At 54.4% G+C, this 22,032-nt stretch overlaps 1 protein-coding gene across 2 annotated transcripts in view; it reads left to right on the top strand.

Moving 5' to 3' along the window:
* CAMK2A (calcium/calmodulin dependent protein kinase II alpha) overlaps nt 1-22,032 on the top strand; it is a 71,606-nt gene that overhangs the window by 29,228 nt on the left and 20,346 nt on the right. For both annotated transcript variants that reach the window (XM_082380133.1, XM_082380132.1), the window contains exons 3-13: nt 1,660-1,719; nt 8,156-8,210; nt 9,101-9,166; nt 9,279-9,351; nt 12,344-12,446; nt 13,757-13,840; nt 13,990-14,084; nt 15,144-15,266; nt 15,626-15,709; nt 17,256-17,298; nt 19,811-19,851. In XM_082380133.1, the coding sequence (XP_082236259.1) occupies nt 1,660-1,719; nt 8,156-8,210; nt 9,101-9,166; nt 9,279-9,351; nt 12,344-12,446; nt 13,757-13,840; nt 13,990-14,084; nt 15,144-15,266; nt 15,626-15,709; nt 17,256-17,298; nt 19,811-19,851 (827 nt within the window). The remainder of the gene's footprint in view (nt 1-1,659; nt 1,720-8,155; nt 8,211-9,100; nt 9,167-9,278; nt 9,352-12,343; nt 12,447-13,756; nt 13,841-13,989; nt 14,085-15,143; nt 15,267-15,625; nt 15,710-17,255; nt 17,299-19,810; nt 19,852-22,032) is intronic.

Here is a 22,032-nt window from a genome sequence, read left to right as displayed (position 1 = left end):
GTGAGTTCCCTCCTGTGGGCTTCAATTTTCCCATTCAGGAATAGGGGGCAGGTGGAGGAGGTGGTGATGAGTCAGGGTGTGGAGAATGGGACAGCACAGGGTTGTTTTTTGTTGTTGTTTTGTTTTGTTTTTTGCCGTGCCACACGGCTTGCGGGATCTCAGTTCCCTGACCAGGGACTGAACCTGGGCCACGGCAGTGAAGGCCCGGAAGCCTAACCACCAGGCCACCAGGGAACTCCCTGACTTAAGGTTTTAAAGCTTACGCCTGGAGCCTGACTGCCTGAGTACAAAGCGTGGCGCCACTGCTCACCACAGTGTGACTTTAGGCCAGATACTTAATCTCTCTGATCCTCTGTTCCCTCCTCTGTAAAGCCAGCACAGTGGTAGCACCACCCTCAGAGGATTGTCATGAGGGCTTGAGATGCATATAAAGTGCTCTGCATAATGCCTGGCCCATAGTAAATAGTCTACATTTGCGATGGGCTCCTTTTATATACTGTTTTGCTTTTTAAAATTAAGGCATTCAATACCAAATTGGAGAAAAGCACCAAAAAGGAAATTGCAAAATGCTTAAAATGGGGACAGTGAAGCCCATAGCCCAGGGCTGTTGGGAGGACTGAGTGGGGTCACGGGTGTGATTGCTCTCAGCAGCCTCAGTATCAGAGACCACAGGTGCAGACCCCGAGCAAGGCCTCTCTTCCAGGCGGGCAGGGAAATCCAGGGGATTTGGACAAAAGTCCTGAGAAGCAGGTGGGAGATCTATGAGTAAGCCCTGAGGCTGCCATGGCCAAGTTCTACCTGCAGATTCTTTGGGGTTCTCTGTGTCCCTGGTCCCAACTCCTCTCACGGGAGGCGGCTTCTGTGAATTAATACGGCCCTTCTCCTGCAGAGAATTCCCACTCCCTTAGAAAGGTTCATTAATTCAATCGTTTGTTCTTTCATTCAGTTATTTCTTGAGCACCTACTATGGGCCAGGCATTTGGGTAGATGCCACAGGCACAACAGAGACCAAGTCCTCGTCCTCAAGGACAGCGATCTCCCTGAGACAGAATGGGACGTGCTGTCCAGGGGCCCCGAGAGCACAGAGGAGGAGCCCCTACTAGCTGGTATTCAGGGCAGGCTGCCAGGAAAGGGCGACATCGAAGGATGGGTAGGAGTGAATGACGGCCGGTGAAGAACAGGTGGGAGGCTGAGAGGGAGCTTTCCAAGCTGAGAGAACCGCGTGTGCGAAGGCTGCAGAGTGAGAGGGCTGAGCGGCGCGTGCCTGGAGAGGTGAAGTTCAGCAGTTCAGTCCGTCTGGGGTGTAGTGTGAGGGGCAGGGCTGGAGGAGGGGCAGCTGGAGCCTGTTGTGGGAGTGGGGATGTTCCAGGCTGCCTGGAGCTTGGCTCTGATACAGGAAGGAGATGCCCCTCGTTTGAGAGCCCTGAAAGCCAAGGGAGGGGAAGGGACTTCTGCGTCACTGCAAACCCAGCCTCTCTCTCTTTCGCTGCAACCCACTGCCCTCCTGGAGGACCCAGAGGCTCTGCCCGAAAGGCGAGCTTGCCCAGGGCCCAGGTGCTGCCCTGGGAGGTAGAGGTCATTAGAAGCTGTGAGGAGGGAGAGATGGGATGGGTGGAGGTTCCTCCCTCACCTGGACTCACTTGGGCATCTGTGTTTCAGACCACCAGAAGCTGGAGCGCGAAGCCCGCATCTGCCGCCTGCTGAAGCACCCCAACATTGGTGAGCACGGGGGATGGGTGAGGGGTACAGGTGGCCTGGCCCAGCTCCCCTGCCTGCCCTGGTGGGTGTTTGTTGACGAGAGGGGGTAGCTGCTCTCTTCTCGGGGACTGCGGCGATAGAGGTGGGAAAGGGGGTGTCTTGGTTTCCGCACTCCTCAGCGAGCAGCTTGGTTGGGGGGGAAGGTGAAGAAGGGGCCCTTCCTCCCAGCCCACTCTGCCAGCAGCCTCCTTCAGAAAAGCTGTTTCAGGAAAACTCCCCAAGCTCTGAGAGAGATGAAAATAGCCCAAGCTTGGCCTTGACCGGTACAGCCCGCTCCCCAAACCTACCCCCATGCTGAGTCAGCCTGGCGCCATGGCCCTGCCCACCTGCATAGACCTGCAGTGCCGGCCTCTCCGAGACCAGCCCCAAGGCGGCCCCTGCCCAGGGTGGACTGAACGCAGGCTGCATGGAGCGGCTGAGCCCAGGGCGGGCAGGATGGCACTGAAAGAGCACATCGCTACCTGACCTCCCCTCCCCCACCCCTGCACAACTACTGGGGGGCTGCGTCCCAGCCTGGCAGGGTTCTGAGTCATGGAGGGGAGGGAGTGCAGATTCTAGAGATAGTTCTGTCAGGGAACGGCTGTGTGACTTTGGGCAGGAGCACTACCCTCTCTGAGCCACGTCTCCCATCTTCACAAGGAGGGGACTGTCTGGACCAGCTGGGCATCTTGTTAAAAGGTAGATTCTAGTTGAGTGGGTGTGGATGGGGCCTGAGGTTTTGCATTCCTAACACACTGCAAGGTGATGCCACGGCTGCTGGCTCACCAACCACACTTGAGGAACAAGGTCTAGGTGCTCTGTAAGGAACATTCCAGCTCTGACAGCTACCAAGCCTTCTCCCTCAGGAGGGAAGCATCTGTCTATGTCCAGGGCCCCAAGGGTTAACTTCCCTGCTGAAGAGAAGCATCTCCATCTGCTATTTATACCCAGAAGGCACCTCCCCTTCCCAGTGCCTGGGAAAAGGAGCAGAGCTGTACACACAGCAGCTAGAGGTTCCAGGGCTAGAATCGGAGAAGGGGTGGCAAGGCGGCTGGCGGGGAGCAACCCTGGTTGGATCCTGGCCCCTGACCTGTTTATGACCGCGGGCAGCTCCTACCGTCTCTGGGCCTCCAACTCCTCAACTGTACAATGGAGGGGGTCATGAGTGGTCTCCAACTATAAAATCCCATGGTGCTTAGAAAGGCCATCAGTCCTGGAGGAAGGAGGTGGGGAGTGTGTGTGTGTGTGTGTGTGTGTGTGTGTGTGTGTGTGTGTGTGTGTCGCTGCACAATTGCAGCTGTCTCAGGTCAACGCTGCCTCCTCCTTCTCCCGCTCATTCCCAGCTCTAAAGGGGAGGAGTAAGTTATGGGCTCTGGGGCTGACAGACTGCAGCTCAAATCCTGGGTTTGCTGCTTAATTGCTGTGTGATCCATGACATGTTGTTTAACTGCTCTGAAGCTCAATTTTCTCATCTGGAAAATGGAAATGATACATACCTTGTAGGATTATGATGATCACATAAAGCATAGTACTATGACAGCCCCCTGTAAGTGCTTTATTATCATTAAGCTGCTCCACTTTTTCTCAGTCTATACCCTCCCACAGAACAACCTTACCTGAAGTCTTGCCTCTTGCCTAAATCATCATATGATTCTCATTCCTTTGAGCCATGAAGATTTTGAGTCGTCAGTTTGGGGCATTATATATAACACAGTGGTTAAGAGAATGGAGTTTGTAGTTAGACACACCTGGGTTCAAATCTCAGCTCTGCCTTTTTTAAAATTAATTAATTAATTTTTGGCTGCGTTGGGTCTTCATTGCTGCACACCGGCTTTCTCTAGTTGTGGCGAGTGGGGCTGCTCTTTGTTGTGGTGCGCGGGCTTCTTATTGCAGTGGCTTCTCTTGTTGCAGAGCATGGGCTCTAAGTGCGCGGGCTTCAGTAGTTGTAGCACGTGGGCTCAGTAGTTGTGGCGCACGGGCTTAGTTGCTCCACAGCATGTGGGATCTTCCTGGACCAGGGCTCGAACCCATGTCCCCTGCATTGGCAGGCGGATTCTTAACCACCGCACCACCAGGGAAGTCCCCCAGCTCTGCCTGTTATATGGTGTTTGAGTTTGGGCAGGCTATGAACCTCTCAGACTTCAGTACCCTTCTCTGTGAAATGAGGATAATCATGCTACTCACTTTCTAGAACTGTTGTGAGATTTAAATGAGATATTGTAAGTAAAGCACTTAGCACAAGCCTGGCAGGTGGTAAAATCTCAGAAATGACAGCTATCATCTTCATCATCGTCATTGAGTCATTTACTCCATTTGTTCACCTGATGTCAAGGGCATCCGAGGCCCCACCATGTGCCAAGGCCTCTGCTAGTCTCTGAGGATGTGCGGAAGAAATGAGGATGGGGGGGATTCCCGGGCGGTCCAGTGGTTAGGACTCCTTGCTTCCACTGCAGGAGTTCCGGGTTCAATCCCTAGTCAGGGAACTAAGATCCTGCAAGCCGTGCGGTGCAGCCAAAGGAAAAAAAAAAAATAGAAATGATGGTGGGGAGGAGGTGGGGCTGGCTGATGGACAGGGACGTGGAGAGCAGAGCTGAGATCCAGAACAGGAAGACACTCAGAGGAACTTGAAGCTATTGTTAGGGCTGGAAGTGTCCTTGGAGGGTACCACTTCCTGAGCCTCCAAGCATCTCAGTTCAAAGTAGATTGGAATCTGCCCAAAGAAGTGCAAAGAGGTCTAGATGTGGATGCAGAACCTGAGAAGTGGGTCTGTGCCCAGAGAAACTAGGCTGAGTCCTACTCAGGCTGCTTGGTGAGTCCAGCCAAGGTCACTGGCTGCTGCCTGTGTACGGCCACTGCCCAGCCATACACAGGGGACTAGGTCAGGGAGGTCCCTGGCTCAGCACAGGTGGGTCCAGCTGTGCTACGCACAAAGCATTTACCTCCTAGATCCTGCTTTGGGGAGGACAGTACTCTATTCTCTGTACCATTAGCACCTGCTGATGAGGCAGACCCGCCCCTGAACCCCAAAGGCCACCCCAGGGAGCAGGAGACAACCTGAGAGTTTAGCAGGTGATTTGGGGTGGCCAAGGGAAGCGAGGTTAGTCAGTGATGAAGATGATGATGTCTTCATTTATTAAGTTCTTCCTAGTGCCAGGCACTGTGTTGAGTGCTCTACGAGCATCATTGCATTAACCCCCCACACCAGTCCAGTGCAGTGGTATTAGCGCTGCTGCTAGGAGAGGAGGCTCAGAGAGGTTACGTAATTTGCCCAAAGTTACACAACTTCTAAGAGGTGGAGCCGGAAGGCAAACCCAGAGAGTCTGACTGCAGAGCCCATGTTCTCAGTCCTTCTGTGAATATCAAGAGTGTGCTGTAGCGGAGGCGGGGGGCAGGGGCCAGGGGGTCAAGTACGACCCTTCAGTTTCAAAGAAAACAATGGTAACTGTTGGAAATAGGACAGGAATGTCAGAAGTTCATGAATCCAGCTACACACATGAAAACTAGGTTACAGATTTGTTTGTTCTTTGACAAGCAGTGACAGCATAAGTCAATGAGCACAGACATGCCAGTCTCCCCACCAGGAGATGGGACTGTCACATAGGCCATGGCCCTCGAATCCTTGCCTCTCTTGGGCTCTGGGTTGAGTTTTTCCTGAGGATAGCCTCCATCCACGGGAGGGGAGGTTTTGTGTGTGAAAACAGCACTGAAATGAGGAGTCCTGTCTCCGGGGCTCTGAGCCGTGATTCAGCCACCTCTCGGGGAAGCCAACTCCAGTATCATCTGCAGGTGGAGGCCGGAATCCAGCCCATATCCCCCTCACCTGGCTGATCAGAGGGCCAGCCTTTTACAATCAGCACAAAGGCACCACCTGAGCTACAGGCAGCTCTGGAGATGCCTCTCGCCCCTGCATTCTGTCCATTTCCCTGAGCCCTGAGGACCTTCTCTAAAGGGGCTGAGGCTCCTGGCCAGAGGGTAGATCTGGAACCCCAGTCTTCTTGGAGCTGCTTCCAAATGGCTATTGACCCAGTTCTAAAAGCTCTTTTTGAGACGGTTCTGGATGTAGCTTGGCTTCTCAGAGCTTCTCACGCTCAGGAAAGAGGAGTTAAAACACCTGAGCAGAGTAGACAGGAAGGAGTCTGCTGCCCAAGAATCCTCCTGGAGGAAAGGTTGTTTTTCAAAACTTTGCCCTGATACACTGTTAATACAAGTTTATGGTAGATGAATGAGAAGACTAATAATTTTAAAGGTATCTCCTATAACCTCAGCATCTAGAGCTAACATTGATGATATATGCTTCTGTGTAATATCTGATATCTGTACCTTCTCAAGTACATCTAAACATATTACCTCAGGTCAGGTTTCTTAGAAGCAGAGCCTGAGGCAGGGATTCAGGTGCGTGTGGTTTACTGAGGGTGTGCTCCCAGGGGAAGCCTGTAAGGGATGGGGTGAAGCAGGAGGGAGGGAGGGCAGGGAACTGAGCAGAGATGTGGCCTCAGGTCAAGTCTAACTCTGACCTGGTCCCAGGTGGGGGGTGCAGTGGGGAGGCCTCTGGAACATAAACATCTGGAGTTGTCCCTCCTTGAGGTAAGGAGACTGGCCCTTTGCACAGACTCTGCCTCCCCACATTAGTCCATCATTGGCTGAAGGCTATAGGTAACCTTGTGGGCAAGGTGGCTCCATCAGCAGTGCGCAATTCTCCAGAGAAGGAGGGCAACTGTGAGTGGCAAGCCAACCCACTGCAGCTGCAGGATGGCTGCACCATCTTACTAAAGGGGGTCTGGGCAGGGCACCAATGTACAGTTGTCAGATTCTGCACTCAGAAAATACAGGATGCTCAGTTCAAAACACATACATTTCAAAAGTCAAGCCTATCTTTGCTTTGAAATGCATTAACAAATTGAAATAGGTTAAAGGATGAAGGGATAGATAGAAATATAATAAAGTAAGTATAATAAGGCATTAATGATAGAACCCAGGTGGTGGATACTTGGGTATTCACTTGACTCTGAAATTTTTTATAATAAAATGTTGATCAATAATTAAAGCAGGATTATATTATATGTACTCTCAGGCTACCTACTTTTTAGTTTTGCTTTAAGGTAGTTTAAAAACATCTTTCAGTCATTATTTATAAGTATATATCATTTAAGATTTTTAAAAGACATTTTATTTAAATTTATATCCCCTTCATCCTCCATCTCCGATCCTCATCTCTGTAGACACAAACTCTGGGGTATTTAATGCCTGCTTCTCCAAACTTTAGGTGCCAATATGAGGGCCATAAGCTCTTTAGGGGGCTCAGTATTGAGTCAGAAATACATGTACATGGCAGGAATTCAGATGGCACTAGGGCTTACAGCGAAAAGTCACAACGACCCACAACCCCAGCTGTCCAATTCCCCTCCCCAAGGCACCCTCAGTGCCCACATCTCTGTGTCCTTCCAGAGAGACTTATGCCATACACAAGCTGAAATACATCCTTTCAGAAAAGGACTATGCATACTGCATTGCTCTTTGCTTTTTCACCAAACAGCATAATTTAGAGATGATTCCAAACCAGTGGATACATAACTGCCGCATTATTTTAACAGCTGTGTAATTTTCCATTGTGCAATGTATCATAATTCTTTGAGCCCACACCCCCCTCCACGGCCATTTTTAAGTTGTGGTGCAGGGAAGGACATGAACTTGTCCTGGGAGAACTTGTCCTTGGCTGGCAGGGTGTGGGACCCCCCCACAGAGTCAGCCCCAGGCCTTGGGCCCCCTTTTTTTTCCCAGAAGCTCAGGGGGTAATTTGGAAGCTCTGGGCTCCTGGGAGCTCTGCCTTTGTTCTTGGTAAATGAGGTATGAAGAGTTGACAGTTTCTCAGCAGCCAGAACTCAGGGACCAATGTCATTGCCCCCTCCACCAGCTCTACTATCTCCTCAGACCTGGAAGCAGAGCCGGGCCATTAGCTCAGGGCCAGCACTGAGTAAACATCGATTGTGTGCCTCATGGAATTCTCACAAGAAGCCTGCGAGTCCAGGAGTTTCATTCTCATTGTCCAGGCAAGGAAAGAGAGGCTCAGAAAGGGATAGCAATTTGGCCAAAGTCACACAGCTAGCAAGTGGCAGAGATTTGAGCCACAAGTCTTTCCATGACACTGGCTTTCCCAGCAGGGAAACTGAAGGTTGGAGAGGGAAGGGGACCAAACTTTGACCAAAGCAGGGGTCTTTAGTCTTTAAGCCCAGGCATCTTTTGGGGATGCCTGATGTCAGTGATCCTTTGTTCATATGTATTTGTCAAGGCACCTGGCAACTGGCTTGTGCTCAGTGACTTCTGGAGAAACTGGAATGTTGGCTATTTGAGGGGTGAGAGGGAGGCTGGGAGTGGGGAGCCCTGGGTCCTGCGTAACCAGCTGCCTTGGCCCCTCCTACAGTCCGGCTCCACGACAGCATCTCCGAGGAGGGACACCATTACCTGATCTTCGACCTGTGAGTCTGGCCCCATCCTGGGATGTAGAGTGGGGATGGGGACGGCCTTGGCAGGGATGACCTCACTGGGTCTCTTGGCCTGAAGAGTCCACATGCCTCCTAGGTTGGGCTGAATTCCCTCTTCTGATACAGAGTTTTCCAAAACATGGTAGGCCTGCCACCTGAGCAGTGCAGGCTGGTTTTCCTGACACACCAACGAACACTTTTAACTTTCATCATCATATATTTAGTTTCGTTTCTATTTGTGGCCAGTGATGCTGGTCTTCCATTTCTAGTGGTGATATAAAGTTTCCTTTTGGAATAAGTTTAAAGTTTTTAAAGCCAGTCAATTGAATGAAAAGCAAACATGAACTGAGAGGTCTCAGTGGCTCCTGGTCTCACGGGTAAAGAACAATACTTGAGACAATGGGGGAGTCTGTGCATGTCGGGGTGGGGGGGTGTGCAGCGGGGCTATAGGAAATCTCTGTACCTACTGCTCAATTTTGATGTGAACCAAAAAATGAGTTCACAAAAAATTTCACCACGTTCACCAAAAATTTAGCTACACCCCCTCCCCCAAAAATAGTCTATTAAAAAACAAAAAAAGCTCCAGCCATTGGGTTTCCAGGAGCCTAATGAATCATAGTGACGTGTTCTGAGTGTCTCACCCCCAGTTCTAACCTCAGCCTGGCTCTCCCCGAGCGTGGAGGGGAGAGAGGTCAGTGGAAGGGTGGGCTGGAAGTCAGGAAGGGGGTTGTCGTGGGGAGCACCCCTGTGGCTTCTGGGGCCCCTCCCTGTGGGGCTGAGGTTCTGAGGTCCCTGGGCCCCACTCTTAGCTTCCTGGAGACTTTTCCAAAAGACGTGGCACCTGGGGCCTCTGTGCGTGAGTGACTCTGTGCCTGTCTCCCCAGCGTCACCGGCGGGGAGCTGTTTGAAGACATCGTGGCCCGGGAGTATTACAGTGAGGCAGATGCCAGGTGAGTGCCAGGTGCAGCCTGGCAATGGTGCCTGGGGGCAGGGCACTCCCTCCTGCTGGCTTCCCAGGGGAGGCCCGCCCTCACCCCCTGCCCCCTTCCTCTCTCTCTTCAGTCACTGTATCCAGCAGATCCTGGAGGCCGTGCTGCACTGCCACCAGATGGGGGTGGTACACCGGGACTTGAAGGTGAGTGACCCACGTGAGGGTGCGGCTCACCGGGAGCCTGCTCCTCCGTCCCCTGCCCTTCCCTCCACCTGCAGAGCCAGGGGTACTATCAGAACCCCGTGAGCTTCCCTGAATTGGGCTGGGTGGGGAATATCTCCCCCACTCTTCAGATGAGGAAACCGGGATCAGGGAGGTGGAGCATCTGGGCTGGGGACCCAGGTTTCCCGACTCCCAGCCTCAGGTGCTTTGTGCCCGGCCAGGTGAGAGGCAGCTAGGCCACCAAGGCTGGCTCTGGTGGAGTCCAAATCCCAGCTGGGCCACTTTCTAGCTGCACTGCCTCAGCTTCGTTATGGTGGGGGTTGCCATAGCAACCTCGCTACAGGGTTGCTGAGGATGTCAAAGGAGACAGCACAGTGCCCGGTACACAGACACGTTATCAGTCTTGCTTCTAGGCCTCTGAGGGGAGTGGTGAGGTAGGAAAACAGGCTTTGGGGCCCTCCAAGTCCTCCCTCTTCCCACTTGAAGGAGTTGGACTGGACTAAGCAGATGTGGAGTCTGAGCTTGTCACCAGCTGCGCGGCCCCGCCCGGTCAGCACATGCTTCACGGCGCTCCTCTGCTGGGCTTCAGGGCATCAGTGTGTGGTAGCTGCATAACACCACCCCCATTTTGCAGAGCAGGAAACTAAGGCCTAAAGAATCCAAGGGATTTGCCCGAGAACAGGCAGTTCAGTTGTGCCTGAGCCAGGGCTGGAGCCCTGGACTTCTGGCCCCAGATCCCATGCTCCCGGTGGGCTGGGACCAAAAAGCCACTCACTGCACCTCCTGCTTCTGCAGGTCACATAACCCTTCTAGGTGACTCTGCCAGGTGTCCATCAAACCTCTGCTTTTTGACTTTCAGTGACTATGAACTCACTTCTTATGGGGTAGCCCCTTGAACTATTAGGAAATGCTCCTTCAATCTTTCCCACTGTGGGGCTTCACCTGTGAACCCCAGTTCTACCCTTTGGGGCCACACAGAGGTCAAGCCTCCAGCTCAGAGCACCCTGGAGGCACGTAAGTGGCTTTGCAGTAGCTCCTAAGGCTTCTGCAGGCTGTTTTCCTCCATTCCCCCCTAGGATGGGATTTCCAGGCCTTCCTCATCCCGGGTACCCTCTCTGGGCATCCTGCAGTCAGTCCAGGTCCCTCTTTGGGGTGCAGTGCTCTGACCAGAACCCCTGCTCACCTCTGACTGCCACGAGCCATCTGTGGCTCTGCACCTGAGCCCAGGTGAGCTCCCAGTGTCTCAGTCTAGACCCGCAGGCGAGTGTGCACGCAAAGAGAGTCTCTGGTCAAACTGCAGGGCAGCCCTCCCCAGGGGCCTGTTCCCATTATAACCAGAGCCCCTGCACGAGAGGAGGAACGGGGAGAGGCAGCGCAAATTTAGGCCATTCCGGATAGATTAATTAGTGGCACATTCATCAAATCAGGGCAGGACAGCTACTGAGACCCAGGACATGTTGGGAACACTGTCCCCAGAGGACCAAAGAGGCCTTAACGAGGGGCAGAAGGAGCTATACTTGTTTGCATCCTGCCTTGTTTGGGGCAGTGAAAGGTCAGGTGTGGGACTCCTCAGAAGTCCCAGTAGGGAAGGGGGTCAGAAGAAACTAGTTGCCTCCAGGGACTCGGAGCCCCTGCTCTTCCTCCCCAAACAAAAAATATGAGTACTGATACTTATCAAGCATTTGTAGGCCACTGCGAAGTGCTTTGCAGGGATTATCGTAATTAATCCATATGCCACCCCACGAAGTAAGCATTAGCCCCACTTTTTGGAGAGGAGACTAAAGCTCAGAGAGGTGAAAGAATTTGCCTAAGTTCCACAGCATAGAAGTGGCAGCACTGGAAACAGAAGCTAAGACTTTCTAACTGAAAAGTTCCCACTTTTAATACCTCTCTGCCCTGAGGAGGGGGATTTCCTGTCTTCCGGACCCAGCAGAAGATGACAGCCTTCATGCCCCACAGGCCAGGTGGCACAAAGGAGGCCCCACATCTCTCAGCCTAGAGTGGTTCAGAGCACGGCTCTGGAGCCAGACTATGCCTCGATCTGGTTCTATCAGTTACTAGCTGTGTGATCTCAGTCAAGTCACTTAACCTCTCTGAACCTCAGTTTCCTCATCTTTATACATGTGACAAATACTTAAGTGCCTGCTATGTGCCGCCCACTGTTTTAGGTGCTGGTGATACATTGGTGGACAGAACACATAAGAAACTCATATTGTACAGAGGTGACGGATAATGAACAAGCACATAGACAGATGGGAAAACACATTAGAAATTGTGATGAGATCTATGAAGGTAACAACAAGGAGCTAAGACAGAAGATACCTGGGGACTCCTCCTTTAGATAGAGTAGTCATGGAGGGCTTCTTGGAGGGGGTGACATGAAGGTGAGAGCCGGATGATGAGAAGGAGCCAAACCTGCGACGCACGGAGGGAGAGCAAATCAGGCAGGGGGAGCAGGAAGTGCAAAGGCCCTGAGGTGGGAACAAGCGTGACTGTTTCAGGGGATGTAAGAAGGCCACTGTGGAGAATAGAGATAATAATGCTTACCCCAAAGGGTTGTTGAGATAATAAATGGAATGATGTGTGCAAAACCCTTAGCCCAGGGGCTGGCACATAGTGGAAGCACAATAAATGTTGCTTCTTTTTCCTTATTGTGGTGATGGCTGTTTCCCCACTGCCCCACCCCCACCTCAGCCCCAGAACCAAACCCTGAGGGAAGGGGAAGGAGGGGTTGGCAGGCTGAAGAAGGGTCTTCCTATTTCAGAAGGTGGAGGGCTACAGCGGGGTAGTCCCGTCTCTGGGAAGCTCAGGGTTCTGTGTTTGGGGCTGGGGGCAGGGTGCGGGCGGTGTGCCTCTGGGTCGCTCAGCTGCTCCGCCTGTAAGCCCCGAGCTCCAGAGGTGAGGTTCTGAATCAGCTCACTGTCCTCTGGCTTTTTCCTCTCCCCCTTTCCCTCTTTTCTCTGGTCCTGGGAAGCCGGAGAATCTGTTGCTGGCCTCCAAGCTCAAGGGTGCCGCGGTGAAGCTGGCGGACTTTGGCCTGGCCATAGAGGTGGAGGGGGAACAGCAGGCATGGTTTGGTGAGTAGGGGCAGGGGGTGTCAGGGGGTATTGGGGGCCAGCCTTGAGTTGACACATCAGCCGCTAGGAACCCTCTGCCCGAGCAGAGGAGATGGCTATTGCCCCATCTGGGGTTCAGGGAGCAGAGCCCCCCATCCCTGCAGCTTCTGAGTCAGTGGGGGTCACCCACCCTAGCTCCCTGGGGGCCTGGTGCAGGGACATGGTTGTCATTAAAACAGTATGTGACTTCTTCACACGCACACCCGGCAGTGTCGGCTAGGGGCTTCCATGAGTTCCCCTAACAGCCTGGGTGCTAGATTATTATCCCGATTTTACAGATGAGGAACGGAGGCTAAGAAACTAAGAAAAGGTCAAAGGAGATGAAAAGGGGTAGAGCCAGGATTTAAGCTCAGATGATCCAGTGTGCTCTGAGATTTTGGCATAATTGAGTCCTTTCAGCTCTCTGGGGTTACTTTTTAGTGGGCAATGTTGATCAGTGGTTAAGAACCAGAGCTCTGGGTTCAAATCCTGACTCTGCTGCTTACAAGGTATATGATTTTGGGTGAGTCATTTCACCTCCCTGAGCCTTTGTTTCCTTATCTATAAAATGGGGATAATAATAGTATGTTCCTTGGGGTGGTGTGAGGAGTAAATGAGATCAGGCATAGAAAGTTCTCAGCCCTGCTTAGCACACACACTCATTAAATAGGAACTATTCTCACAATTACTCGTTAAAACATTTTGGGTGTCCATTATTTCAACGAATCCCCCCAACAGTGCTGGGAGGTGTTTAGGATAGGAATCCCTAATCCGCTATTCTCGGATGAGGAAACTGAGGCCCAGAAGGAAAAGAGACCTACCTCAGTGACTTAGGGCAAAGCCAGAGTTAGGGACAGGCCTTCTGCCATCCCAGGACCAGCTCCTGGAAGGGGTGGGGAATGGGTGAGGGTTCAGCTCAGCCTGGAACTGACAGGCAAGGACATTTCACCTCTAGAGCCACCAGCGATTGATTGGTAGTGGTTGCCAGGAGGGTTGTGCTAGAAGTTTGTGACTCTGAGGCGGGACCCTGAGATGGATCAATGACTCTGCCGTGAGGCTCTCGGTGCTGGGGGGGCGTGGTGACAGGTATACTCCATCCTCGTCCACCTTGGTCTAGAGGCGTTGGTATCTTACCAGGCCAGGGCTTCCAGCCTTTGGCCGGCTCTGGGGGCAGGGGGCGTTTTCCCCATCTCCAGGGCAACCTCATCCCTCTTCCAGCAGGATCTTGTTCCGGGTTACTTACTTGCCGACCTCTGTGTGTGTGTCTGCCTGTCTGTGTGTCTGGGGAGCAGGGTTTGCAGGGACACCCGGATACCTCTCCCCAGAAGTGCTGCGGAAGGACCCGTACGGGAAGCCTGTGGACCTGTGGGCCTGTGGTGAGTCCATCCAAAGGCCCCTTAGTCCCCTTGGCTGCCTGCCCCTCTGGTGCCCTCTCTGTCCTTTCCCATCGTTCTCCTCCCTCACCCCCCCCCCACCCCATCACTCCTCCTCATGAGGCTGAAGGTTCTGCTGGTCCTCTCCTCAGGGGTCATCCTGTACATCCTGCTGGTTGGGTATCCCCCGTTCTGGGATGAGGACCAGCACCGCCTGTACCAGCAGATCAAAGCTGGCGCCTATGATGTGAGTGTTGCGCCTCTCTCCAGCCTCCCTGTCATCCCATGGGCCCCATCCAGTGAGGCCAGAGACCCGAGGACGACCCTGTCCCACCCTCCCAGCCCATTTAGGCCTCCTGCCACTCTCTAGCTACGGGGTGGGGATGGGGTGAACAGCAGGTGGAGCCTGAGGGCTGACTGGGGCCAGGCCATGAGCTGGCAGTGCCTAATGACTTGGGCATCTAAGGGATGGGATTTAGTTCATGGGGCCCCAGAGGGCAGAAGCAGCACCAACGTGGTGTGAGAGGTCAGAGGGCAGGCCCCAGGAGCCAGGTTCTCTCTATATGTATAGAGAGATAGATAGATACATACGTACATACATGTATACATACATACATACATACATAGATATACACACATATTATATGTTGTATATACAAATAGTAATAATAACTAACACACGTAGCAGTCTTCTAAATGCTTTCTATATATTACTACAGTTCATCCTCACACCAGTCATGACATAGGTACTATTATTACCCCCATTTTACGGATAGGAAAACTGAGGCACAAGGAGGTTAAATAAATGCCCAGACCACTTAGCTAAGAAACGGTAGAGCTGGGATTTAAACCCAGGCAGTCTGGCTCTAGTGTCCATGCTTCTAACAACCAAGCTGTACTGCTTTTCTGCATGGCTGATGCCTATTGAGCTATATGCTACGTGGTCTATATCATATTTAATCCTCACAACATCTCTCAGGGTCACATGACTTGCCCAAGCTCACACAGCCCAGGAGGCAGAGCCAGGACTTGAACCCAAACTTCTGATTCTGAAGTCTGGGCTGTAACCACTGTCTGGCTGCTTTGCAGATAAGGCACGGCTTCAGAAGAGCAGAGGGAGGCCTCCTTTCCCCGGCCATTGTTCTGATTTGTCCTGGGGTCGGGACCCTGCACCATTTCCTGGTTGTGGACGCCCGAGTAGAAGGACACTAGGACCCCTGCCTGCTCCCCTGCCAGTCAGGGGCTGGGGGATCGCAGGGGTGGCCTGGGGTAGGCTGGGCAAACCTGGCCCCTCTGCCCCTTCCAGTTCCCGTCACCAGAATGGGACACTGTCACCCCGGAAGCCAAGGATCTGATCAATAAGATGCTGACCATCAACCCATCCAAACGCATCACGGCCGCCGAGGCCCTCAAGCACCCCTGGATCTCGGTGAGCCTTCCTCAGCAAGGCCCCTCCTGGGAGCCCCTTCAGACCTCAGGAATAACGCCCCTACGGAGGCCTGGCCCCTGCCCCTGGGCCTGAGGGCCCAGCATGGGGCCGACGGAGCTTAATCCAAGAGACACTGACCCCACTGTTGTTCTCAGGGGGAGAGTGGCAAGTGGGAGGTATTCTGGGTTGGCACATGACTGGGGGTGCTACTGGCTTTGAATGTCCGTTGCCAGGATGTTTATACCATCCCCTTGAACAAAAAATCATTCCCCCAAGATGACAACCACATCCATAGGATATTCTGGAGGGGGAGGGAGGGCTTGCCTTCCGCTCATAGACCTCTCCCCAACTCCCTTCAGCACCGGTCCACCGTGGCCTCCTGCATGCACAGACAGGAGACCGTGGACTGCCTGAAGAAGTTCAACGCCAGGAGAAAACTGAAGGTAACAGCAGGTCCTCACCCTCCATGCCCCCCGGCTGTGGGAGTAGCTTGGCCTGGGTCTCTACAGTGGCCAAGAGACCCGCTCACTAGTTCTTTCCTTTGTTGAGTCAACAAGCATTATTGAACGCCTGCTGTCTGGGCTGGGCAGTGAGCGGCGGTGAGGACAGACAAGTGATGGAGACGTTATGGGGCAGTGGTGAGTGCTGTGACCACATGCCCTGAGGCTGTGGGAGTGCATAGCAGGGCCATGGAGCAGGTCTGGATGGACCAGGGAAGGATTGCAGAAGCCTTCCTGAGCAAGTGTCATTTGAGCTGAGATCCCGAAGGATAAGCAGGTATTAACAGTATAGAGACAGATTGGGCAGATGTTCCAGACACAGAGAAAAGCCTGTGCAGAAGTCTGGAGGCGTGAGCATGACCCCTTAGGGGGACTGCAAGTGTTTCGGCATGGCTGGGAGAGGTTTCCGGGGGTGACATGTGACTGGGCAGGAGACCATGGTGGGGGTGAGAGACCCCAGCTGCCAAGCACTGGAGAGGGATGGCCGAGGGACTAGACAGGGGTTGTGGCTCCAAGGAAGCCACAGTGTGACCCAGGTGGGCCCTAAGCTGCCAGCCTCTCAGCAGGTCTGTGTGTTCTCAGGGCTGTGACATCTCCTGGCCTAGACCTTGCCAGGGACCCCGTGAGCAGGTAGGAAGAGCAACAAAGGGGTCCCCAGCTGGTCGGAACAGAAAAGCCATCAACATGCTGAGTGACAGATGCTGAGGCCCCGGCTCCTTCGGAAGCTCCTCACCAACTGCTCCCAGGCCTGGCATGGTGGCTCAGGACAGGGACACGGGCCAACGGGGTGGTGGCCAGCATGATGCCAGGAGAATTGCGTCTCACCCCCAAGCCCGCAGTGGGAGCTGTCACGGAAGAAGTCTCAAAATGTCAGAATCAGGGAGTCTTAAAATCATGGACTGTCAGACCCAGAGAGTGTTCAGATCAGACAGCAATTAGAACCAGGAGGGCCATTGGTCCCCAGCCCCTTCATTGACAGAGGAGGGTTTTTCCTCTTTAACCCAGGGTTCTGAACCCAGGAGCCACAGAGGGGCGAACTAGTACTGGAGTGAGGAGCTGAGTGCCCTAGGCAGAGGGTGGAGACAGGGGGGGACCAAGGGGTGCAGAGTCTACTGTCCTTGCCCCGTCAGGAAACTTCCTTGGCCTTTAGGAGCCCCACTGACAGGTGTCCCAGAGCACAGCCACCAGCTCTGGCCAGGCCGGTGGAATCTATTAATATCTGCTCCTAGGATGGCCGTGTACCCAGAGCGGTGCCAGCTAAGGCCTAGCTCACCCCTGCCTCACCCTTCTCCAGGGAGTTGGGGATGGTCTCGGGGCTGTGGGGTGAGAGAAATGGAGGAATGGAGGGCAAGGGGCAGAAGGTTTTGGCTTTGTGTCTGAATGGAGCACCTGCCTCTCCTTCCCCACTCCCCTCCCATTTCTCTGTCTCTCCTCTCCCCCCTCACCTCTGGCCTCCTCTCCCCAACCCCCCTCCTCTTATCTGTTGCAGGGAGCCATCCTCACCACTATGCTGGCCACCAGGAACTTCTCTGGTAGGTGGTAGGACCTCAGATTTCCAAATACATCCTGCAGGAGGTAGGGGCATTGCCGTGTGGGGTATCTGGTGCCCTCAGGCCAGAGGGCCTGGGGAGAGGGGGGCTGTAGGGGACCCCATGACTGGGGACTTAGCTCACCTGATGCAAACCTGCAGAAGTAGATAAAGGTCAAAGGTCATCAAGCCAAGGGCCCACCAGGAAGGGTTAGAGGTTAAGTCTGGCTCCCCCACCTCACAGCAGTGCTGGGGTTCTCAGGCTGGGCTGGCCAGAGGGGAGGGCCTCACAGACGTCAGGGTACAGGTCCAGGAGGGACTGACCCAGGCCCAGGGAGTAGCAGTATTCCTGTTCCCTACAGTTACGAAGCAGTGCCCATGCTTTCACTCACGTGGTCTTTGTGACAAGGTGATTGCCATCCCTGTTTTCTGAGTGAGGAAACAGAGGATCAGGGAGGTAAACTCTGCCTTGCTCCAGGTCACACTGTTAGAAGGAGGCTTTCAGTGCAGGTATGACCAGCCCCAGAGCAAGTGCCTTACCAGGCTGGGTCACCAAGGAGTCCAGGGAAGAGCCTTTGGCCTTGGCCTAGGCTGGTTCAGGCGGGAAGTGCCCAGTGACCTGTGGCATGTGGCCCCGAAGAGAGAAGGGGAGGGGATTAGCATCAGGGCTTAGCAAGAAGCTCCCCTTGGCATGTTAGAGAGTGCCGTGGAACAGCGTCCGCCAGAGGCTTCTCTCTGGGGAGCCCGGGGCGGCGGATGGGGCAGTTGAGCAGATACAGCAAGGCTCACCCAAGGGGCCCTCTGGTTGGGGCAGCTAGAGCTGCTGCGGCACGTGGCTGGCTCCACTGCAAGGGGTCGGCTCTGGGCAGCTACAGCCCTGGCTTCGCTGAGAGGGTCCACCTGCACATTTAACCAGCTGGGAGGATGAGACCCAGGGCTGCGAAGACCCTGTGACTTCAGGCTCGGGCTTTCGCTACCACACTGGACTGCCTTCCCACTCTCTCCCCAGACACGGATCCTGCAGTTCCTTAAACTGAAAGATGAGCCACCCAGGCAGTCAGAGTCTTTTTTTAACAACTGAAGGGCCTCTAGGGCACTCTAGTCCAGAGCTCACAAAACAGAGCCCATGGGTTAGTCCCTCTCTCTCGATGTGCTTGGGGGCACCAGTGGTGTTTAAAAAATTTTTTTTTGGCAAGAGTTTCCAGCACTTAAAAACCAGGAGATTTCATAGAAAATCCCAGATTTCTGACTTCTCTTGAAAATCAGAATATGTGGCTTCACGGGACCCACCGTCCTGTAACAGTGGGTGGGAGCTGAGCGGGGACTCCTTGGAGGCTTGAGGGGCCGTCCCCGCCCTGCTGCTGTGCATCCTGATCTAGCTCACACAGCCCATGATGACGGCTGGCCATTCCTCTCGGCTTTGGGATCCAGAGGTACTCCCCCGGCCTCACCACTGCCTTGCTTTGCAAGAGGGAAATTTTGCAAGAGGGAAAAGTTGCATGAGAGCCCGAGAGGGGTCGTAGGTGGAAATGTGAGGATGACTGGGGAGCTGGACCAGCCATGAGCCCCATCCCTCCAAGCCTCTGGGGCATCAGCGTGCAGTAACCACCCCTCCTCCCCAGCTCGCTCTCTCCAGGCCACCAGGAAAAGGACTTACAGTGGCTACCATTTACTGAGCATCTACCGCATACACGTCAAGTGCTATGCTAAGCACTTTATAGATACTGTCTGGTTTAACTTAAGGCCATTTGCTTGAGGTTTAAAGCAGCCAGATGTCAGGCTGCACAGGGCTGGGCATTGATGCCATTTCCTGACTGATGCCCTCTCCAAGGGCTCTGACCAGGAGGTGAGAAGGAAGGGAATGGGAAATGACAGGTGGGGCCTCCCTGAGAGCTGTTGCTCTGCTTTTCCCAGCCACCAGGGACACAGCCAGCCCCAGTGTGGGGCTCTGGAGTTTGAGGGTAGGGAGGCCTCTGCAGGGGATGGGTGCTCTGGCAGGGGTGGGCCCCAGAGTGGGGGCATCTGCTTCTTATCACCAGCAAAATGCAGCTTCGCAGCTGTCCAGAGTGAGTAGGCAGGGCTGACACATGACCTCCGCAGCAGCATGGGGCTAAAATTAGAGCGGGCCGGGGCGGGGAGCGAGCATCCAGCCCCGGGCTGGGCAGCCGGGCCTCCGTGTTGGCCGCCACTAGCACGGGTGGTGACCAGGATCTGGAGGGAATCCCCAGACTGAAACAGCAATCCCACGGTCCTGGGACACATTGGGCACCTCCCTCAACCCATGGAGCCAGAGGGTCACACTTGAGATTGCTGAGAACCCAGGCCCACTCCCACCCAGCGGGCCACCGGCAGACCCAGGGCCGCCCAGGAAGGAAGAGGAGCGAGGGGAGGAGGTCTCCCCACGTCGCTGCTCCGGCTCTGTGCCCTCCGCTGCCCGTGGATGTTGCTCTTCCTCACCCTGTGGGCCCTGGTGCCCTGCCTGGTGTTGGTAACCCTCTACTTTTTCTCCTCTGCAGGCGGGAAGAGTGGAGGAAACAAGAAGAACGATGGTGTGAAGGTAAGTCCCGGACAGCCCGGCAGGGCCTGCCTCTGACAGCGTTTCCGCCCACAGGGCCCAGCTTGCAGGGCTGGGACGAGAGCCAGGCCTTGCTGATGTTGTTCTGGGCAGATGTGCTCACCCGTGCAGGCTGGCATCCCCAGACCCAGACCTGGGCTTCGGTGCCCACCCTCCCACCAGGATTGGTGGGGGGCCGGTGGGGGAGGGGAGGGTTGAAAGAGGGTGGGAGAGGCAGGTGGCCTGGGGTTGGGGTGGGCATGAGGGCCGGTCAAAGGAGATTTCTGCGGTTCTGGAGGACTGGTGAGTGAGTGGGTGCAAAGAAGGGACAGAGATGTCATGAGGGGTGACCTCCTCCTTCCCGAGTGTAGGCTGGCTGGAATGGGCCCCTGACCCAGTGCACGCCCCAGTCCAGCCTACAAAGCCTGCAGGGGATGGACAGCCAATCCTCTTGGCTTTGACACCCAGAGGTACCCATCCCCATCAAGGCCTGCCGGTTCAGTGCTAAGAATCCCCTCCTCTCCCCGACCCAGGCCTGCCCTGTCCCCACCCCTGATGCCCGAGCTGCTTTCCTCCACACCCCACTGACCCCTCCCTCCCTCCTCTCTCTTCTGCCTCTGCTCTCTGGGGCCTTGTCCCCTACTTTCTGCCTGGTCCCCTACTCTCTGCAGCTCCTTCCTCCCCTGCCACTGGCTCGCCTTGTGGATTCTCCTCTCTTGAGACCCTGCCTTTTCTGGGCTCAGATCCCTGCCTGGCCAGGGCCCCAGGGCTGGGCTGTGACCAGGACACTGGAAGGTGTGGGATGCTGTCCAAACACAGCCACCCAGGTGGGCTGGTGGCTTCATGGCTTGGTTTGTAGTGGCATTTAGGGTCTCAGGCCCCTGGCTTTGATCTGCCAGGGGTTGCATGGGAGGGGATCTGGGCTGTCTGCCTGAGGCCAGGATATGGCCCTCCTCTCTGCTCTTGGCCCTCTGGGGGCTTCAGTTTCCCCATAGGTACAGTGGGAGGGGGGAGGGCTGTGAACTCCGTGATTTCCAAGATTTCAACTTTAAAATCAAACAAGAAAAAATCATTTTCCCTTCTCATCTTGGGTGCTTGAGGAATATGTAATTAATTTGGTTATCAGTTAAAGCCAGTGGTTTTCAAATGGAACTTCTTGGAGCCCAGAGGTTCTGGGGAGGTACCTCTGGCAGCAGATGGGGAGGGATTGGAAGGCGGAGGCCAAGCAGAGAGGTTTTGGGGCTTCTCACACCCACTTCAGCCAGAACAGCTCCGTGGACCAGCTATCGCAGTGGCTGAGAGAGCCTGGGTGAGCTCATAGCCCATTATTTGTATCTCCTGAGCCCGTGTTTCCTCATTCAAGCAATGGGTGAGCAGGGTCTCCCACCTCCCAGGGCTGTTTGTGAGGATGAACTAAGATACTGCGTATTGAGGACTTAGCACGGTGCTGGCGTGCGATACATGCTCATGAGATGCTAGTCAGTAGTATTATCTTTTCTGCTTTATGTGTTGGGCTTTCGGGTAAGATTTCTCTTGAAGTTTGCTCAAGAAAATACTTGGAAAACACAGATCTAAAGCCAGCCCAATTTATAAAGTTAACACACATCCATCCCAAATGCTGTAATGGAATCCAGAATTGAGTTTTGGCTTACCTGCTGTTTTGGGTTACCCATGAGTCACCCCCCTCCCCTCCCATTTTGAAAGGGTGATAGAGGGATGTGCAACTTGCGGGGGAGGGGGGCAGGCTTGGAGCAGCTGGGGCTCAATCTGGCCCTAGTGTGTAGACACTGGGGGTACTGGGTTCCCTGGGGAAAATCATATTTGGAGGATACGGGGCAGAGGCCACAGGCGCTAGTGGGCTGGGGCCCAGGTAGGTGGAGGAGGAGGGTCTGAGGGAGGGCTGCCGCCGTCTTCTTGGCGCTCGGGTGTAGCCCTGGCAAAGCCCTGGTCAGGGCCTGCCTCAGGCTGGGTCATGAGACGAATCTCTAGTCTGGCTCCTCTCTGGGCAAGGCCAGGAGGCGGAGGCTGTCTGAGGGCAAGGGCATCTCGTAGCGTGGCGGGGCTCTGGCTGTTCACTGCAGGGCCTTCCAGTGGGCACAGTTGAAGAAAGTGCTGCTGCTTCCTGTAGGGCAGGACAGACCCTGAGTGACTTCTCAGGGTGGCCTGGGTGTGGAGGAAGAGACA

This window comes from Balaenoptera borealis, assembly GCF_965194805.1.
Source record: "Balaenoptera borealis genome assembly, chromosome: 2".
NCBI lineage: Eukaryota > Metazoa > Chordata > Mammalia > Artiodactyla > Balaenopteridae > Balaenoptera > Balaenoptera borealis.
The sequence above is the reverse complement of the archived record's forward strand: the minus strand, read 5'-3'. Positions and strand labels throughout refer to the sequence as shown.